We start from the raw sequence: 19,694 nt of genomic DNA, 5'->3' as shown, positions 1-19,694 counted from the left end.
TTCGTTTTTAGTGACGTTTTGTAAAAATACACAGTGTATATATGTTTTTGAAAAATGTTAAATCTTTTTGAAATAGTACAAAAATATATGTCGAATATTTAAAGCTATTAATGGTTTCTAGGTATTCTGATCATTTCAAATAAATATGTTTTAAGTGATGTAAAATTGCTTTTTTTAAAAATACTTTTAAATAGTATTTAAAGAGAATACCATTTGATTTCAATCCTCCAATCATGTTGCAATTAAAAAAGAACTTAAACACTTTAAGAGTAAATATAGCAGAGATTTAATGTCCATTTTAAGACCCCTCCGCGTGAATGCTTCCTTCCCCACCCATCTTTTTTTTTCTCCAGCATCACATGAGAATTTGAGAACACCATCTTCCTTGTGGGGCCAATGCCACGAGGGAAATGAAAATTTGGTTGCGTAATGCAAATTTTGCTTTGATTTAACGTTATTGTTTGGAACCTACAGCAAGAGCAACCCTTCAATTTGTGCATGCCACCACAAGTATTCCTACTATAGACTACAACGAGACTATGTCTCCCCTTAGTTTGCTTTACCCCGAGGGATTGACCTACATTTCTGCACTTATTTTTTTTCTTACACCTTAATTCTTTACGTGCCATGATTATCTTCCTAGGTGTGGCGCCGCTATTTTTATTGAGCACATAATAGGCAAGGGTGTAAAAGTCGGGTTAGTTTAGATTTTTTTTAATAAACGGATTCAAAGAACTGGATTAAAATCCCTGAATATTCAGTTTTTTATAATTCTAAAACTATGTTTATTTTTGCTTTTTTTGAAATATATTTTTAGATTTTACAGAGTGATTTTTGAACTAAAAACACAGACAATTTGATTTAAAAATGACAATTATTGATTTAAAAGAGGAAAAATCAGGAAATGTAATATACATCTATACTCTTCATTTTAATTTGATCCTAAAACAGAAAGTCGGCACTCATCATTTACTTTCTCGGGCCGCACATAATGATGCGGCGGGCCAGATTTGGCCCCCGGGCCACCACTTTGACACCAGTGCATGACGCTTTTACACTAACAGGCTTCCAAATGATCATATTGTTTCCAATGTGAAATGTTCCAGGTTCCTCAAATAGAGAATTGAACATGTCTTTTGAGCTGATGGCTTTAAAATGAGTGGTGCGTCCCCCCCCCCCCCCCAACGAGCAAACGTGGCAGTGCCATTGTGTAACGTGGAATGGAAAAAAAGTCCTTGTGCCAACCAGATTATCTGATCAGTAACAAGATAGCCGGACGGGCTACTTGATCCTGGCACCTTAGCCATGCCAGCTTGCTTGACTGGTGATGGTCGGCGTGACGGGGGGGCCACATGGGGGTCACTTAGGAAGATGGTGACAGACCACCAAGGACTGTGTGACCCATGATTACATAATTTTCCATTTCTTATTCTCTCACGGCTTATCGGCAGATTTTTAGAATGTGTTTTAGTTTAAATATCCCATGATGCAACATGGGCACCAGCTGTGTATGTATGTAGAAAATGTATTTTTGGGTTGAAATGAGTGGGCGTGGCTTACAAGGAGATTTTTTTTTAGATTTTACAAAATTATTTTTTAACTAAAAACAGAAAAATGGATTAAAAAATTACAATTATTGATTTAAAAGGAGGAGAATCAGGAAATTTAATATACATCTATATTCTTCATATTAATTTGATTCTAAATCCAAAAGTCGGTACTCATGATTTACTTTTCCGGGCCACACAAAATGATGTGGCGGACCAGATTTGGCCCCCGGGCCGCCACTTTGACAGTAAGAGTGCATACCAAAATTTCTGAGTGCATCCATTTTGGTCACAATGCCTCTTAAAATAAAAATATAACTTATATGTGAGTCAAATAGTGAACCATCCCAAAAATAATGACAACTAACTTGCATTCTGATTCAATCCCTTCAAGATTAAAAGATACAAAAGTATGACAACACTAGAATGCACTTTTTCCCATATTCCTCTTCTTTCCCATTCAAGTTTTACAGAGGATAAAGAATACCCATAACACGTCATCTGATCTGGCACGACTGTGACCCAAAAAACAAAAAAGTACTTTCTTTTGTTGAGTCCACAAAGATAACCTGCGTGTAAACAATATCGAAGTCGCCACAATTTGCAAGAAAAGTTGCTCCAGTGGCCTGATTTGGGTTGGATTTTGCTCACGAGATTATTGTTTGCGCAAAGCTCAAGGGAACAAAAGACAGGCCCGCTATGAACTTGGCAACGGTTGGCCAACGGAGTGGCCATGCCAAAATGCTGACCGTAGCACATAACGGATTGAAGGCTTTTTTTTCAATTCATCAACACGTTCCACTGAAATTCCAATTGCGTAATAATAGACTCACCGGGAAGACGCTTCTTTGTCGTTTTTCTTCCATCTGAAATCTTTGCCGACGCTGGATGTCCAATCTTATTGGCCTTCTCACAGTCCAAATGCTCTTTAAATACTAAAAAAAGAGAATAAGAGGTCAAATAATCATCATTATTTCAGAGAAAACAAAAAAATGGTACAATTGGTCATGTGAGATGAGACATTAGGCGTATAAATATCCTTAAAATATGATGTTATGAGATAAATCCATTTCCCAAAAGCAAATATAGCTCCATATTCCCACTAGACGAGCCGCATCTAACTGAGGTCAGAGGTCAAAAGCCAGCCTAAAAGGAAAAATCTGCTCATAAAACATCAATAAAAACGATTTTGGTTTAAAAAGCTACACGTTAATGCCCAAAAAAGTGCTTGGAATTTACAAAAACGGCCATTTTTTGGAGTTGGGCACCAATCGGAAAGTCAAAACGGACAAACCGACGACCAAGCTAAAAACAACGGCCGAATTTCCAGGCTTATTTTTTTTCTTTCCCTGGAAACGTGAGACCTTAAGCGTGTGAGAAAAGCCCCGCCGCTTCCCACGGAAGACAATGGCCGAACCCGGCGGGGGGGAGTCCGACAGAAATTAGCCGGCGCGGCTAGCGTGGAGCCGCGTTGGGGAAAATGGCGGGAACCGCCTCGGAGAAATAGCCGACGGCCAAAGGCGGCCCGAAGGAAGCGGGAGAACAATGAGCGAGCGGCGGACGTCTTTGGAGTCGGATGCGCTGGCAGCAAAAGTGGGCCACTTCCGACGGGGCGCAGTTCCCACGCTGACCTTTCCCACGCCACCCCTTTTGGATATTTATATTATCCCATCGAGTCGTTTCCCTTTGCTGCTGTTTGTCTTTGCTTATCTTTGTGGACGTGACCAAACGCTTTTTTAGCCACTGCAACATGTCCAATCTCCCCCTTATGTTAAAAGTGCGGCCCGCGGGCCTGAAGTGAGCCTCTAGGGGGTCCGATCGGGCCAATTTTAGTGGCTAATTCATACTCTACATACAATAATCCCTTGGATTTAGCTTTTTTTTCTGGGGGTAATATTTTTTTGGGTTAATTCAATTTTTTTGGTGAGTTTATTTCAAAAAAATACACTGAAACTCGCAAAAACTCCACCATTTTAAATATAACATTTTGATTTTTTTTTTAATTAATGGATTAAAATCCTTGAATATTCAGTTTTTTTATAGATATAAAACAATATTTATTTAAGCTTTTTTTCTATATATTTAGATTGTATTTTTTTATAAATTAATTAAAATAACTGGATCAAAAGCCCTGAATATTCATTTTTTTATAGATCTAAAACAATGTTTATTTTAGCTTTTTTATTCTATATTTTTAGATTTTACAAAATTATTTTTGAACTAAAAACACAGAAAAAATGGATTAAAAAATACAATTATTGATTTAAAAGGGGGAAAATCAGGAAATTTAAAATACATTTATACTCTTCATTTTAATTTGCCGTGCCACCCAATTGGGGTGACCTTCCTATGCATTTTTTTTGTTTACCGCAGCTATGTCTGCTTTACATTAACTACATAATTACTATTTCTTTTTTTTTTTACAAGGGTGCCACAAAACCAAGCTCATTTGTGCTAAAAAAGTGGGAAAACGAATGGCATCTGTTGTCAATAAAAACAGCAGAAGACAAAAATGCATTTTTGATGTATGAGGTTTCAGCAATAAATTACGTCCATATGGATTTGTTTTTTTTCCAAATGAATACGAAAAAAAATCACATAAGTTATCATAAAATGTAGTATTATATCGCCCAATAAACACATCTAATAGTTTATATTATTTTGTAATGTGATCATTTCACTTTTAATAAGTTTTGTTTGACTTTTGCGTCAATAATACTTTTTTTAAAGTAAAGAAAATAAGTTATTTCTCTTTCAAACCTATTTCCCCTCCATAAATGTAAATAACTTTGAAGTTAATCTTCCTAAAATGAAGAATTAAATTCAATGACTCCATTTTTAGCAGAGTTAAAAAAAGAAAAACAGGTTACGGTGCTAAATATAAACAGGTTTTCTTTGTTTTGGCCGATTCTCTGCCATGCTTGTTTAATCTAACCGACAAAGCCCGGCCGTTCTAAACTATGTCAGATATGTCCGGCCTGCGCGGCGTAGGCCGCTAGGTGAACAACAACACTGTTTCAGCGCAAAATCCCTCCAATCGGCGCAATCCAAACAAGAGAGGCTTTAAAGATTCCAGGGATGTTTTTCCCGGAGTTGTTCCCCATCCTGGTGAGTCACTCGATGCCTGAATGGATTTGGGCAAAACATATCTGCTCAATTCCTGGCAAAATGGACGCTCATCACCCCATCATAGTGGGAAGAAGGATTAATTTTTTTCCTCAATGAGGATAAAGAAAATACACTTCAGTTTATCATGGATAGGCATTTAGTTAACAGTTTTAAGGGGCAAATTTGCAATGCTGTGGAATTTGGCACTTCGTGTAGTTACTATTTGGTACCACAAGATGGCAGATATGAGATATCAATAGTGGGCGTGGTTTTCATCCACATTTTGTAGTTTAAATCATCTTTGCAAAGGCTTCCGGGAGAGGATCATACTGATCATTTTTATCGTTTACGCTATGCCTTTATCTCATATTTTTAAGGTAAAGTAATTTGGAAAAGTATTATCGATACATATTTTGGATAAAATGTATTGCAAGGAGTTATCTTTAGTCAGTTAACAGTCACTACACCAAAAATATGCATAAACTAGCTAATTTAAAGATGCAATGAAATGGTGACTATGCCAGAAAATGTTTGCATTAAAAAGGAATTTACTTAAACTCACATTTCGCCGTCTTTTTGGTGAATTTGGCACATTCTTCACACATTTATGGAGCCCAAATTGCAGTCGATGAGAAATTGTGGTCTGTTGACCATGTTTAATTTCAATGCCAACAGCACCAAGTTGAATGGTAATCGTTAGAACATTTTAAAGTGATCGCAGTAACTAGTTAGAAGACAGGTGCGGGAATATTCAACGCAGCTGTGCATTATTAAACTCATTTTACTTCCGGTTTAGCGTATCAATAATAATGATGGACTCGAAACTTTTCAGGAAGACAAAATTTTTGAAAATGCTTATTTTCATCCAGCTCTTTGGACATAATCTTAAATATTGTGCTATTTGGTACCATTTTTGGAAGCGAAAGTACGTTATTTTACCACCAGGTATAAACTAATTGGACCTTTCATCACTAGACTTCACAGGGCAACGACGCCCTCTATAAGTCAAAATGAGAATTGCACATCATTCCCAACAAAGGATCACACAAAAGTATAACAAAACCTGGAAGCTTTATTTCAAGGAACTCGTTCTTTTAACAATTATATATATAAAAAAAGGATGAGCCTTAAAGTTGTTCACCACGGAATGCTTGACGGTAAATGTAGCCAGATTGCACTGGCGATGGTAACATGGCCTCCAGTGCTTCCAGTTGGCTGCCGGCGCCCACACATTGAGAACCGAAGCCCCCTCCCTTTCCCCGCAGTAGTTTTTATTCCTTGGCCACGACGAAGGGCTCGTCCACTTTGATCACGCCGCAGTCGTCGATGACGACGTCTTTGAGAGGCTTGTCGCGACTGTCTGTCTTAGTGTCCTCGATCTTGTGCACAATGTCCTAAAACGGTAACAATCAAATAAAAAAATACTCAATTTTTCATACTGAAAATGTTGTGAGTAATAGGATTTTTGTATCATTACTATTTTTTTCTAAGACAAACCACCCACAGACTTTTTGTATCTTATTCATACTGTACGTACAGAATTAAAGTCTATTAAATTCAATTATATTCAATTAAATATCAATAGGACCCACCAAAAAGGCCAGAAATCAAATTCCCCCTCATGAAGTTGTGCAAAAAAAAAATCTCACCATTCCCTCAAGCACTTTTCCAAACACAACGTGTTTGCCGTCCAACCAGCTGGTCTTGACGGTAGTGATGAAGAACTGCGATCCGTTGGTGTCTTTACCGGCGTTGGCCATGCTCAGCCAGCCGGGTCCGTAATGCTTCAGCTTGAAGTTCTCATCGGCAAAGCGGTCACCGTAGATGCTCTTGCCTTAAAATAAATCACATACATAGACTGTCAATACCAATTTTATGACTAGAGGGGAGGCTGGGTAGTGCGTCTCACCTCCGGTTCCATCACCCCGGGTGAAGTCTCCTCCCTGGATCATGAATTGTCTGATAACGCGATGGAACTTGCTGCCTTTGTAGCCAAATCCTTTCTGCAAACAGCCATAAAACTCTATTGATCAAAAGTCCAGCGTTGTCGTTTGATTGGTTAAGTATTATGTTATAAAAGGAAATAGCAGCTCCAAGTTACAAATTCATATTCAGTCATACCTCTACTTACAACATTTTGAGGTTTGTATTTTTTTTATATACAAATGAGTGACTCAAGATACGAAAAATATCCAAGTTACAAAATTCTGAGTCAAATGTCAAAAATATTTTATTCATGGTTTTACCTCTCCTGTTGCCAAGGCCATAAAATTCTCAGCCGTCTTGGGGACCGTCTTTCCAAACACACCGATGACGACCCTTCCGACACTCTCATCTCCAATTTTAATGTCAAAGTATACCTAAAAACAAGAATTATAGTTAACAATGCATGACAGACGTTTGAAAAAAAATGTGCCCAAGCAGGATAGCACACCGTCTTTACTGTAGGTTGATGAGAAAATTACTTTAATGTCACTCAAATGTTTGTCCCTGTAAATGACGAGTTTTGTCTTAAGACAAAAAAAAAGCATTTATTTAGTATAACTATGTGGTGCGTTCACGTTCAGCTGCCATTTTAAAAGCCGTTGTTAGAATAGAACAAAGTGAGCTGGTCAGATTGCAACAAAACCATTTTCATGTTACGGGTACCAGAAAGAAAGAAAAACAATAAAAGTCCTGGAATTAAAGTGAAGAAAAAAACAAAAAAAGACATGGTCAAAATGATTGCTCAGTTTGTGTCGGCTAGCAAGCACCTAGTTGGCAAAATAAAATCTCAAAATGCTAAGTGTGCCACACTGGAAAAACAATCTGATATTAACGTGGAGAAAAAACATGCCCGATATAATAACAACCGCTAAAATAGCGCGTGTGCATTTTCTTATTTGAAATGTAACACCAGCTCGGGAAAAAACAGATTTGATTTTAACGCCGCAGGCCAAGCTAGCAAGCTGTGCTATGACGTGGCTCAGCGACAGTTTAGCATTAGCTCGTCAACATCTTAGCTCTGCGGTTGCATTGCGGTTTTATCAGTGGCTAACTCACCTTAGCGGTTACTTTGGAGCCCTTCTTTTTGTCCTCCGCCACAGAGCCATTGGGGAAGGCGAGGAAAATTAGGGAGCCCACGATGACCGTGGCGGCCAAGATGAACTTCATCCTTCTCTCGCAGAGTCTAATCATCAACGAAAAGACAGAGCAGAAAACGAAGAGAGAGTACTGCTAGTTATATACCCCGGTAGTTCGCCAGGGTCTACTTCGGCAGCTACGCGTTGAAATGAGCCACGTACCAGTGACGTCATGCTAAAATCAGCCAATCAGCTGAAGACGCGTGAACTACGTTTCTTGGCAACAGTTTAAAGATGAGACATTACAAGATTCGATGCGTGATGCAAACAGAGATCGTCTTTGTCGGCCATTTTGAGTCAGGACTACTGGCGATACAAACAAAAGGGAGCGTTAATGAATTGTTTGAAATTAAGATTGTTTGCTATAAACCTAAAGGGTGTCTTTACTGCATATTTGAATGTATAGTTTATTCTTATCTAATTTCAGTTTGAAACACAGGCACGTTAAAAGGCTTGTTGTAAAGCAAAGTGTGTATTATAGTAGGGAAAAATTACTTGTTTTAATTACACTGAAACCTCGCTGATATTCCAAGTACATAAATCATAAAAAGACAGGCAAAGTGTCTTTCCTGGTTTAGTTTAACAATTTGTGGAATGGCATAGATGCCCAAAACTATTATGCAACTTGTAAATTCAGACTTAAGACAAGTTGCCCACAGACAACAAAATTTCCATTGCAAGGAAGTAAAAGTGTTGTTTTGGTTTTATGGGCCTTTTTTATTTCACAATCCTTCCAAATGTACAAAAACAGACAACCAAAAGGAATAATTCACCGTTACGTAACCTCATATGACAACAAGTAGAACAAAAACAGAGTGCCAGGTGATACTGAAAGCTGTGTGACCCCTACTGCAACATCAGCCGTGGTTTGAACAATAGTTGCTTTTTTTTTTCTTAAAGAAAAACAAAAATCAAATTAAGGAAAACTGGTCCTCTTCTCTAAAAAGAACAGTCCTCCTTCCACAGTATTGCCAGAGGACCTAATCAACTTTGCTTCAGAGCATTTTATAGTTCAATAAGAAAATGGAATCGGATTTACTTCTCTCTCTCGCGTTGCAGCAGAAATGTCAAGATCCTGTTTTGGACTTGTTTTTTTCTCTCCCCTTTTTATAGCTCACCGTCGTCACTGGTCCTCTTCTTTTTCTTCTTGGTTTCCTCTTGCATCACTAAGGGGTTGGTAGCCTCCTTTTTCAGGTAGGAAATAAAGTCGCTAACCTCACGACCACCCTAAAAGATGAGAATACAATTAGCATTAGCCATTTACAGAGGATAGCTATTCAGTTAGCATTATGATTTTTTTTTTTAGAACTTTTCCACTTTTAAACAATTTTGACACTATCAGTTTCAGAATCTTGCTCAATGATCCTTAGACATGGTCAGTGCAAGCGGGGAATCGGACCCACAACCTCAAGGGGTGAGCTATGCCGCCCTTTGTATTGTATACTAAAATATATATAAATATTTTCATCCCAATTCACCTGCCCACTAAACTGAAAGAATGTCATATTTAAAAATATATATAATTTTGTCCCATTCAAATGGTCAAGAAAGGTCAGCTAAAGCAAAAATATAAATAAAAAAATGAAAATAAAAAAGACTTTAGGCTGAGTTTGGCATTTTCCAGAATACTTGCCTCATACTTCTTTGGCTTCATCTTACTGCCAGCTGGTGAAAAGTACATTGTTGGGAATCTGAAGGAAAGACAAGATTTTAATCAAAAACAGCATAGCATCTTATCTTTATGTCTAAAACATTTACAACACGTGCAATGAATGAGTTTGTCATCAAAAAATAATTCACCACTTTGCCCATTGGGCCCAAGTTGTTCACAAAAAGGGTGTCAAACATATGGCCCGCCAGCAATTTTGACACCCATTGTAAACTTTGCATTGTGGAATTCTGCTCCAACTCACCCGCTGACTTCATAAGGCGAAGGCACATCATTGGCCGTGGCGTCCATCTTGGCGATGATTACATTGGGATCGTTGGCCAGCTTCTCTCCGAGCTCCGTGTATTTGGGCTCTAGACTCTTGCAGTGTCCGCACCACGGCGCGTAGAACTCGATGAGAACGTCTTTGCTGTCGTCGTTTACGATGGCATCGAAGTTCTCAGCCACCAGAACCTGAAGCGACAGTCACGTGATGAATCCTTCCCATGTTTAGAAACCAACGCTTCGCAAAGTCACCGACTCATCTCACCTTGACGGGTCCGTCGTTGTTCTCCGGAATGGGCTCAGACTTGAGGTAACGCTTCAGCTTGCCGTCAAAGTAATCCTGCAGGAAACTCTCCAATGCCTTTCCGTCACGACTGTTTAGAAAAGTAAAAAAAATATATATACAGTGCTGTCCAAGCAATTTGTTTCTAGTCTTAACTTACGTGAACTCCTCGGTCATGACGTATTTGTCTCCACCGACGGTACGCAAGGCCACTAGGGGGAGCTCTCCAGAGGCACTGTCCATACCAAACTCGGACAAGTCGTGATTAAATGATTGCTTGTTAGCCACGGCGAAGCTGAGCTCCTTGCCCTGATCCACAAAGCTCTTGGCAACCTTCATTACTCTGCAAAAAATGATAATAATTGCAATCATGTACAAAAATGTCATATTAGGGGTCAAAGATTATGTTTATATTTATTACATGTGTAAATATTTTTTTTCTACTAGATCTATTAAGTGCAAAAAAAGTCCAGCAACAGCAAATACAAAATAAATAAATTACAACCAAGCTAGCTCAATATGTCAGACTGGATAAACAACTTTTTAAAATATAAAATTTCATGTCAAACAGAAGAACGGAACTGAAGAATATGAACTTGGTTTGTTTACAATTTTAGTTATCCACAATATGACCAAATAAAACGTTTTTTTTCACTTCACTGAAACATTTGGTATAACAATATAATATTAAAATTATAGGAGGAAAAATTACCTCCAATTTAAACAAATAACCTTTGCAAAGTATCGGATTGTAACTCGGCAAAGAATGTCTGTGACTAAAATGCTAGTAGGCTAATGTGGCTAAAGCGACCATAGATGTAATTAATGGGCAAGATTAGTTCTATTTTTAGTGATCTACCACTCAAAAATAAGCCAATAAACCAAGAAAAAATAATTACTGTACCTATTCCTCCAGTAGTTGGAACCTTTGGGATTTTTATCATAATCCACATCATAGTAGGCCACCAACAGGTCTTTTCCCCTCATCTGGTCTTTGTTGTCGTCTGTCATGTGGGGGCAGAGTCCAAAACTGAGTGGAGCGGGAAGAGCATGGGAGGGGGGTTCAAATGAGTAAAATGCACTCAGCCTCCAAATCATATGGATGTCAATCACATTTTAAAAATGACAAAACATACACATTCTCCTTAATAAATGTCTTGATTTTGTTTTTGGTGAGCGAACCCTCGCCAAACTGGACCGAACTGTCTTCAAACTTGTTGCTGAGTCTAGGTGGGCGGAACAGGATGACGCCCCTGGAAGCAATAAAACATAACTTAGGTACAATTGACCATTTTGGGAAAAACTAGTTTTGCTAAAGGAAGGGGAACACTCACTCTCCATCTACGCCATGACTCCTGAGGAGCGCCTCTACGGTGGTGTGGCCGAAGCGGTAGTTTTCCCTCAAGTCGTTGGCGGCCTTCTGGAACTGCTCGTATGCGGTGCTTTGGCTGTCCGCAAAGAAGCCTGAAGAAAAATGATAAGACATTTTTTTCTTATTCAAATGGCCTTCAATTGCGGTGCAAAAATGGTTGGCGATAAACCTCGGAATTATTCATAAATTCCTTAGGGTCGAGATAATTGCCTGTTTTCTGCTTTTCAAATTCAATTTGTCCATGAACTGTACCATTGCTTTTTTTCTGTTAAATGTGCAAAGCAGTGCTGAAAATTACCGACAACGCTGGCGTCTTTATCTGCAACAAACTTCTTGAATGCTTCCTCACTGGCGATCTCCACCGAGGCGGGTCCGGCCTGCTTTTTCAGGAAACTCACAATTCCATCTAGCAGAAATCAAAAGAAATAAAAAAAAAATGGAAAAATTAAGTGAGAACAAAAATAACGACTCTGCCTAAACATCACAAAAACTGCCGAGTATGATTATATATACAAATCCCTCATCTTAAAAATCCAAAATACCTGCTGATCTGGGTCCATCATAGGGTCCAGATACTTCTCCACCCCTGAAGATCTTCAGGGTGGGGTACCCACTGACACCATATTTACTACAGATCTCACTGTTAGCTGTGCAATCAACCTGCAAGAGAAAAACAGTTCGCTTGCAGTGGCTGAGCCGAAGAAGAGTTGAAATAAAAATCAGATAAATGACTTATTCCGCACCTTAACAAGGGGAACGGTGCCTTTCAGTCGCGTAGCCGCTGCCTCGTATTCCGGAGCCAAACGTTTACAATGACCGCACCTTCAAGGACAGGGATGTGAGAAACAAATTGGTGTTAGCATTCCGCTCCCGACTTGGCAAATAAGCTGAAGCTAAGTGTTTGCTTGGCTGGGAACGTTTGCGCATTAGCCAAGCACATTATGATGCATATTATTGCTCAGTTCCGCAATAAATATACACACAAGCAACAGAAGGAACATTTTCGAGATCCCTGGAGCACCAAATTCTTGCTCAAGGGTACATAAGAAGCCCAGTTAGCAGACTCAATATTTACATTTGTCTTTTCTGTTCTGAATCCTTTACCGACAAGGTAATTATTTTATCTTTAGAGTCCTGAATGTATTGATTAGTATTGTTTTCTGTTTGTGTAGGACAAACATTAACTCATTGCCTGTCATTGACGTCAAGGAACGTCCAATTTATTCTCACTGGGAGAGCTAGGAGCTAAAGGCAAACTGAATTTGACAATAAGGGCCGTCAAAAAACAGCCAATTAGGGACTAAAATTAGCGTAGTGTCGTTCTCGTCAACCAGGACACCTGTAATTGAACTAAAAAACTAAAATGGGTTCTTTACAAAGTTAGGTATGTATTGTTTCTGCTGGTGTTTACTTAAAATGTATTAAAATGCATTGTTTCATTTGTATAAAAAAAATCAGGACATGAAATACGTCACACTTGACCTCAACCAATCAGTGACGGCCACCCAAACTTCCCTGTCCAATTGCAGCGTTACAACAGTGAGCAGATACGCCCTCCAACTTCCTGGTGGAGGTTAAATTACGCATTTTAAGGCGTTAAAGCGACCCAAAACCTGCATTTCATGTTACGAGTTTGTTAAAAACACAATAAATGTTTTTGCATTCATGTACAACATATGGAAACTGTGCAAAGTGTTGTAATAGGTTTCGTTGCAGTTGGCCTATCGCCTTTCCCTCGCCAGCTAGCATGCTAACAATTTAACACCAGTGTTATTTACGCATTATTTCCCAGTGGGATAACTATGTTAGGACTTGCTTTTACAACAAATATGTAGGTTTCAACAAATAGATGAGTAAACTGGCCCTTAGGCGTTTCGTTAGCCAATTAGGCTAGTTAATGCAAACAAGCTAGCAACATCTAAAAATACTCATCCAAATAACTTACCACGGTGCATAAAATTCAACGAGGGCGAGTTCTTGGTCTTGGATGTTGCTGTCAAAGTCATCGTCGGTGTATTCGAGCACGTCGCTTGCTCGGGAGAGCCCGGCGAGCGCAACCAGGAAGACCAGCTTTAGCATCGCACTCGGTGGCCGGCTAAACAAGTTGTCCGAAATGGATGGCAAACACAACAGTAAGCACGCAGGGGAGATTCAATAGGAAGTTGTTACGATGGTGATTTTCTCCCGGCTGCGGATCGAAAGAAAAAGAAAGGGGAGGTGGGGAAGATGTTGCAAAAGGCCTCAGCGCCGCTCCTTACCGCACTGTGGCAGCCAGCCATTGGTCGAGCGAGCGTGACGAACACAGGTCATTGGCGAATGGGGATGCAGCACACCGGCACTTCGTCGAGAAGGAGCCAATCAGAGGTCGACTGAATCAAAACTCCTCACTCGCGTGCACATGTCATTATGACAAAGCTCCACCGTAATTTTGAATGCGTTTTAATTTCAAAACCGCCCTCATTTGTACTGAGAAGAAACTTCCCTTTAAGTGGCTTTAAGATAAGTTATTTCTGTCCCCAAAACAAAACATGAGTATACCTTTAAAATATCTTAAAACAGGAAACTTTTTGTGTATAATTGTAACTACAAAAACGTTTTGTAATCAACTCCTAAAATAAACTTTCACTTTTCTGTAAGAAACATTTTCGCGAATATGTATATAGTTGCTAATTAAAATGCTTTTCTAGCTGCGAAATACCTGTAAGTGTGCCAAAATGCCAGCAGAGGCCGCTCTCTCCTGTGGTTCACTACGAAAGCGGCCTCTGCTGGCCTTTTGGTGCACTTACATTTTTTCACAACTAGAAAACCTAGTACAGTAGTAGCGTTAGTGCGCCTAGAGAAGTGGTCGCCATGACAACAATCACCCTCATCCTCTCTTCAGTCATATGTGGAACCAGGATGGGGGTGCTGATGTCATACTCCTCGATAGAAACCCCCTCCCCTCCAAAAACAAAAGAAAACAGTGCACATTTTGTTGTCAGCATCCAGACAATAACATGTTGTGTGTCTCATAAATGAAACAAAGGGTTATTATTAAAAACAAGACCACTCAGCAGATTACAGATCTCTACCAAGGCTCCTCGATAATGCCAGATAATGTTGTATAGCATAAAACCAGGAGACGTTGTATCTGTTAAATAGATGATTTGTTTAATAAAAGACGCGCATGACATTCATTGATGAGCTGCTAAGATATTGCTTCAAAGTCAAAGGCTTACCGTACAGAAACCATCTTTTATATTTGAGTCACATTCAAATCCACTCCAAGAAATGAGTAGCATGAGCACCATGTGATGAATTTTTATTAACATCAGGGGAGGGGTTGGCATGCTGTGTGGGGGAAGGGGCGTGGCCAAACTGGGTCAAATTCAGGGTTACGTTTGGGGATTTTTGTTGTTTCCAATAATTATAAATCATTCAGTTTAACACTTTATAGGGTTAACTCATTAACTGCCATTGAGTACATGGAACCATTTTAACCGATAGAGTGCTTACAAGCGAATTATTCCAAAAATTGTCACTGGCCCTATAAAGGGTTAAATTTATTTAGTGAGGGGATTGATTATAACGTGTCATAAGAGAAGTGGGGGGTAAAATTACACATGAAGGAGCACGGAATGAAACACAGGCATAGATAGATATGTAGTATATATAGATATATATCTGAATATATCTATGTGCAGGGCTGGGACATTTGTGCATGTGTGGGCGGGGTCAGGTGGTCTATTTGAACTGCTTGATGGGCGGGGGCACCTTGATGTCCTGGCCTTTCTCCAGTCTCTTCTCGCACTCCACCAGGTAGTTGACGCCGTCCACCACCGTCTGAACCAATTGGACCTGCGCGGAAAAGTTTATTTAGTTGGTTATACTGTTTGTCTTCGTGGTTTGACGATAGACGTCCAATCCTTTATGACTGGGAGGGGATTTTCATTCACTCCTCCAGGTTTAAATGGATTGGATTTTTCTGTTATTTAATTTTTTTTTTTTCTTTGACAAGCAAGCAAATATTTTCAAACTATTCTATTTTGGAAAAAGAATGAAATGATAAGAAAACCAAAATTCGTTCAAAATATTACAACTAATTCAAGTGAAATATATGATTTTTAAAACTGAATTAGCATAATGCTAACAAGCAATGCAAAATATATAGGTAGTAGTTTGAATACAAAACTAGGATCAACATGTGTAAAACTATTACAAAAATACACCCAGGTAGGTATTCTTTATCCTCTGGGAGGAGTCTATTCACTCATCTTCAATTGTGAACAACTCCTTCATGCCAATAGTTTGAAGATGGTGGAATTTTTGTACTTATAAAATCTGTGTCTGGTATACCTCTGACTGTCCCAGACGATCCAGGTTGGATATGTCAAAAGTTCCACCCACGGCGGCCGTATCAACACCACCTGTCCCTCTCTTCTGGAGACGTAGATTGTCCAAGATCTTACTGAAGCGAGAGTCCTGAAAGAGTGAGTGGAAAGAGTCCATTGAGGAAAAAGTCCATTTCAGCATTGTGTCATCTACAAGACTTACCTTGCTCAGGAGGGGCAATTTGACATGGACGCCAGCCCGAAGCCCAGTTCCCAGGTTTGAAGGGCACGTGAGAATGTAACCCAGGTGCTCGTTCCACATGAACTCCCAACCTCGCTCTTGGATCAAGCGCTCTACCTGCGCCAACAGACAACTAAATCGCATCCAGTCCACGTCATTGATACTAAATCCCACCTAATCTCCGGGTTAATTTCGGTCCTCGTCTAAACGTCTACCGCACACAGTTCCAGACGGAGTCTAACCTCCTGGAGACCTTTGCAGAACCTATCGAAGACTCGCTTCATGTTGCCTCCTTTCTCCATGGAGATGACCCTGGTGTGGTCTTCCTCATTGATCCAGATCAAGAAGGTCTTGTCATTGTTGTGCCTAGACAGTAGAAAAAAAAACAGTACTTTTTGAATACAATATGCAATAATTCCTTTCTCATTCGTATTCATGATGCACCAATAATGGATGTCAATACTGCTACCATATTTTTTGTAGAAATATATGCATTAGATTTGACTCATTATTTTGACACTTACCAAATACCTCGTGCATCGGGCCAGTCGCGGGCCATTCCCGCGCAAGTCAGCAACGGGGACACCGGCTTGTCAAACAAGAAATGGTCCTAACGGGAACAGATAGATGAGAATCGACTTAAGGCTACATTCGAAAGCATTGTCAGCGATAAACGTTCGCTCCATTTGAATCGTCTACGACATTGATCAAGTTCCTTCCTCACATCAATGAGTTGCTCCTGCTCCTTATCCGTCATCTGGGTCAGGCTATAGTACTTCCCGGCCAGGTCGCCCTTGAGACCGGCCAGGGCGTCCACCACCACGCGCTCCACCTCTCTGCGTTCCGCTCGGGTGCAGGCGGGGGGCAAGCTCAACCCCCGGATGCTACGGCCAGTCCTGACTCGGGACGAAAGCACGTAGCGCTCGTCGAAGACGCCGGACTGGAGCTGAAAACCAAAAAGGATCCATCGTGTTCATGTAAGAACCTCTAAAATTCTGGTTATTGAACTATTTACCTTGCTAGAGTCCAGATCGGTGGGGTGCTTCATGGTGTGGGGATCGTAGCCGTTGTGCCTCTCTTTGATGACGGGGTCAAGCAGATCCGCAAACACCTGAAAAACAAATTTGACTAAATTGCGATCGCCAGATAGCCAAACAAAGTCATACAAAAATACTACCATCTTTTGGATGTGTTATACTACATTGAATTAATCATTTTTATACAAGTAGACATAGAAAACCCGCCATCTTTTTTTTCATTTTCTGAACTGCTTAATCCTCACTAGGCTTACAGGGGGTGCTGGAGCCTATACAAGCTGCTTTTGGAATAGGGGAATTGGTCACATTGTTTGGAAGTTGAATATAAAGACCCCCACCTCGTAGGACTCTTCGTCTCCAGCCACCATGCCAACCGTCTTGATGAAAGGGTGCCCGGGGTTGTCCACGCCCGTCTGGATGGCCTCGTCCAGTGTGTATCCATTGGGCGTGGCCTTGTCGCACAGCTTGGCGTAGATGGCGGGGGTCAAGTGGCTGGCCATGCAGTTGTTGTGTTTGCGCAGGTCGGGGTACTCCGCGCTATGCAAATAAAAAGACAAATATATAACAGGACGTTAACAGTAGCATTAGCGTATTTCCTCAAATACAAGAGACACAAAGTACAAGAACCAATACATTCTAACACAGGGATCGGGAACCTTTTTGACAAAGAGAACCATAAACAATTCATATTTTCAAACATTATTCCTTGAGAGCCATACTCGGAGTTTAAAAGTAAAAATACATGAAAATGTGAGCATTTATCATTCATTTCACCACTTTGAAAGTTAAAAAAAAGTCTGAATTCGTTTGAGAACATTATTTCACCGTTGCTAATCAATGAGTATCAATAAGAGAATGCATGCAGAAGAGTCTAAATGAAGAAAAATATGATTTAAAAAGGCGGAGTGCCATATATACTCATCAAAAGAGCCACATATGGCTCACGAGCCATAGGTTCCCTATCCCTGGTCTAACAGAAAACACTCCATATTTTTTTGCTATATTTCCTTGTCTCCTCCATAGTTTTTTTCATCTTCTTTGGAGTGTTTATTTGCGGCACTTTGCTTTTTTGTGCTCTGTGCATAAAAACCTGCCACAAAGAACGAATACACTATGTGTATACGCTGAGGATAAGCATGAAATCCACTTTGAATGACAGGATGACCGCTCAGCTGAACTCTACTCTAAGGAGGCTAATGGAGCCTTTCTTTAAATATCCTTCTTATCCACAGCATGTGTGTCAAAGTCAAAGCCCTACACTTAAGCAAGGCAAGGACGTCTGCTCCGTCTTTTGCAAAATGATTTTTTTTAATATGAACGCAGTCCACCTGCTGCCACCCTTGCCAAGGCTTATCAGTGCAAAATTACACCCATATGACGTCAACTCTATCAGTTTAAAGGCTAATTTATCATTGATTTTATGCCCTTATTGAAGTTCCGGCTAATTGTATCCAATATTTCAAGTAACTAACCCTAACTTTTTTGGTCTCTAGGTAGACAAACAATGTGATTTATAATTTTTTACTTTTATGTTTTGAGCTTAATGTCGAGACTATTTGTTTCGTCTGTTCCATTTATAGAGTAAGGTTTTATATATCGAGCTGGAAGATAATGTATTCCTAATCTCTTAATACGTGCAGCTATGTAATACATGCAGACGTGGCTCAGGACACGTACACACATCAATCAATAGTGTGTCAACAGAAGGTCATAAAACACTAAATATAGGGAAAGTGAACAAGTCATGCTAATTTCGGCTCTATCTCGCTAGGTAGGCTTTGGATTTATTTATTTTTTTTGCATATGAACATGAGTTAACATGAGTTAAACTGTCAACTTCAACTCGAACATTTATTTCAAATATTTCATTTACATTAAAATATCAAATTTACCACCTAAAATATAACATGCTTGGGTCTTAATTAATGTCACTAGCTTAGCATGCTAATATTTGCCCATGGCTAATTATGACATCTAACAATAGCATTCCCTTAATAAATGCGTAATTTAAAGCAAATTACAAAATTACATCCCTTTCAAATATGAACAAAACATTTTTTCTCTTGATATTTAGTCTATAAATAATTACAAATACCTCTTTAAGACATTATGACGCCATAATGCTAATTACAAATGGTGACCACCTGCCAAATTCACGTCCTTTCCACCGCTTACATTAAATAGACAACAATAAAAATGGGTTAAAATGGACAGAAATAAATGTTATAATTATTAGCAATATTATTTTACAAGAAAATGCAATTACCTGGCGGGGTACAGTTTGCGCCCCGATCCTCCGGCGCTGACGTTTTGCCGGTGTAGCAAAATCCCGGCCGTAAGAGACCCGCCGACCACCGACAGGATTCCAATACTGCGTTTGGAAGACATAACCTTGGAAAAGCTGGTAGCCATTTTAGTAGTGTATATATTTATATATAAGAACTGAGTTAGACGCTGAGAAGTGAGAGAAGCGCAGGTGTAACTGAACGATGGTGCTGATGAAGAGGTTGTAATGGAACGAAAAGGGCGAGGAGGCGCTTTTTGTCAAGCTTAGTTCGAAGTATTAGCCCAGTACCGAAAAAGCGCTTTCAAAATAAGACGAACATACGCACTACACCGCTTATGAAGTAGGAAACTAAACACGACAAAATGCAGTAATGTTTGACGTTTTGTGTTAATAAACCAGCAATGGTGTCAATACAAGGGTTTGTCAGTCTGTTATAGTGGGTTAAGGTATGTAA

At 39.6% G+C, this 19,694-nt stretch overlaps 3 protein-coding genes across 3 annotated transcripts; all 3 read right to left on the bottom strand.

Moving 5' to 3' along the window:
• Positions 1-5,707: 5,707 nt before the first annotated feature.
• ppib (peptidylprolyl isomerase B (cyclophilin B)) lies at positions 5,708-7,929 on the bottom strand. The gene is made up of 5 exons (XM_077741704.1): positions 7,698-7,929; positions 6,902-7,015; positions 6,565-6,658; positions 6,305-6,489; positions 5,708-6,049 (listed from the first exon to the last, which is right to left on the bottom strand). The coding sequence occupies exons 1-5, from the start codon at positions 7,830-7,832 to the stop codon at positions 5,927-5,929; spliced, it is 651 nt and encodes a 216-aa protein (XP_077597830.1). The 5' UTR covers positions 7,833-7,929; the 3' UTR covers positions 5,708-5,926.
• Positions 7,930-8,879: 950 nt separating this feature from the next.
• pdia3 (protein disulfide isomerase family A, member 3) lies at positions 8,880-13,627 on the bottom strand. The gene is made up of 12 exons (XM_077741690.1): positions 13,311-13,627; positions 12,109-12,187; positions 11,908-12,025; positions 11,664-11,771; positions 11,328-11,457; positions 11,130-11,246; positions 10,898-11,023; positions 10,154-10,336; positions 9,976-10,084; positions 9,691-9,899; positions 9,411-9,468; positions 8,880-9,004 (listed from the first exon to the last, which is right to left on the bottom strand). The coding sequence occupies exons 1-12, from the start codon at positions 13,442-13,444 to the stop codon at positions 8,885-8,887; spliced, it is 1,491 nt and encodes a 496-aa protein (XP_077597816.1). The 5' UTR covers positions 13,445-13,627; the 3' UTR covers positions 8,880-8,884.
• A 1,022-nt stretch (positions 13,628-14,649) lies between these two features.
• On the bottom strand, positions 14,650-19,501 carry LOC144181528 (creatine kinase U-type, mitochondrial-like). Its single transcript, XM_077710083.1, has 9 exons — positions 19,220-19,501; positions 17,292-17,490; positions 16,932-17,027; positions 16,641-16,862; positions 16,441-16,526; positions 16,159-16,282; positions 15,899-16,033; positions 15,701-15,826; positions 14,650-15,202 (listed from the first exon to the last, which is right to left on the bottom strand). The coding sequence occupies exons 1-9, from the start codon at positions 19,363-19,365 to the stop codon at positions 15,089-15,091; spliced, it is 1,248 nt and encodes a 415-aa protein (XP_077566209.1). The 5' UTR covers positions 19,366-19,501; the 3' UTR covers positions 14,650-15,088.
• Positions 19,502-19,694: the final 193 nt, after the last annotated feature.

The sequence above is a fragment of the Stigmatopora nigra genome, chromosome 2 (genome assembly GCF_051989575.1).
Source record: "Stigmatopora nigra isolate UIUO_SnigA chromosome 2, RoL_Snig_1.1, whole genome shotgun sequence".
In the NCBI taxonomy this organism is placed as follows: domain Eukaryota; kingdom Metazoa; phylum Chordata; class Actinopteri; order Syngnathiformes; family Syngnathidae; genus Stigmatopora; species Stigmatopora nigra.
The sequence above is the reverse complement of the archived record's forward strand: the minus strand, read 5'-3'. Positions and strand labels throughout refer to the sequence as shown.

Coding starts and splice junctions, on each gene's coding strand:
- ppib (XM_077741704.1), bottom strand. CDS start 7,832: ATGATTAGACTCTGCGAGAGAAGGATGAAGTTCATCTTGGCCGCCACG. Junction 6,490..6,564: donor CCGGGGTGATGGAACCGGAG/GTGAGACGCACT, acceptor ATTTATTTTAAG/GCAAGAGCATCTACGGTGAC. Junction 6,050..6,304: donor GAAAAGTGCTTGAGGGAATG/GTGAGATTTTTT, acceptor TTACCGTTTTAG/GACATTGTGCACAAGATCGA.
- pdia3 (XM_077741690.1), bottom strand. CDS start 13,444: ATGCTAAAGCTGGTCTTCCTGGTTGCGCTCGCCGGGCTCTCCCGAGCA. Junction 12,026..12,108: donor GCACCGTTCCCCTTGTTAAG/GTGCGGAATAAG, acceptor TTTCTCTTGCAG/GTTGATTGCACAGCTAACAG. Junction 10,337..10,897: donor TCCAACTACTGGAGGAATAG/GTACAGTAATTA, acceptor CATTTTTTGCAG/AGTAATGAAGGTTGCCAAGA.
- LOC144181528 (XM_077710083.1), bottom strand. CDS start 19,365: ATGGCTACCAGCTTTTCCAAGGTTATGTCTTCCAAACGCAGTATTGGA. Junction 16,527..16,640: donor AGCAGGAGCAACTCATTGAT/GTGAGGAAGGAA, acceptor TGTTCCCGTTAG/GACCATTTCTTGTTTGACAA. Junction 15,203..15,700: donor ATCGTCTGGGACAGTCAGAG/GTATACCAGACA, acceptor TTTTCCGCGCAG/GTCCAATTGGTTCAGACGGT.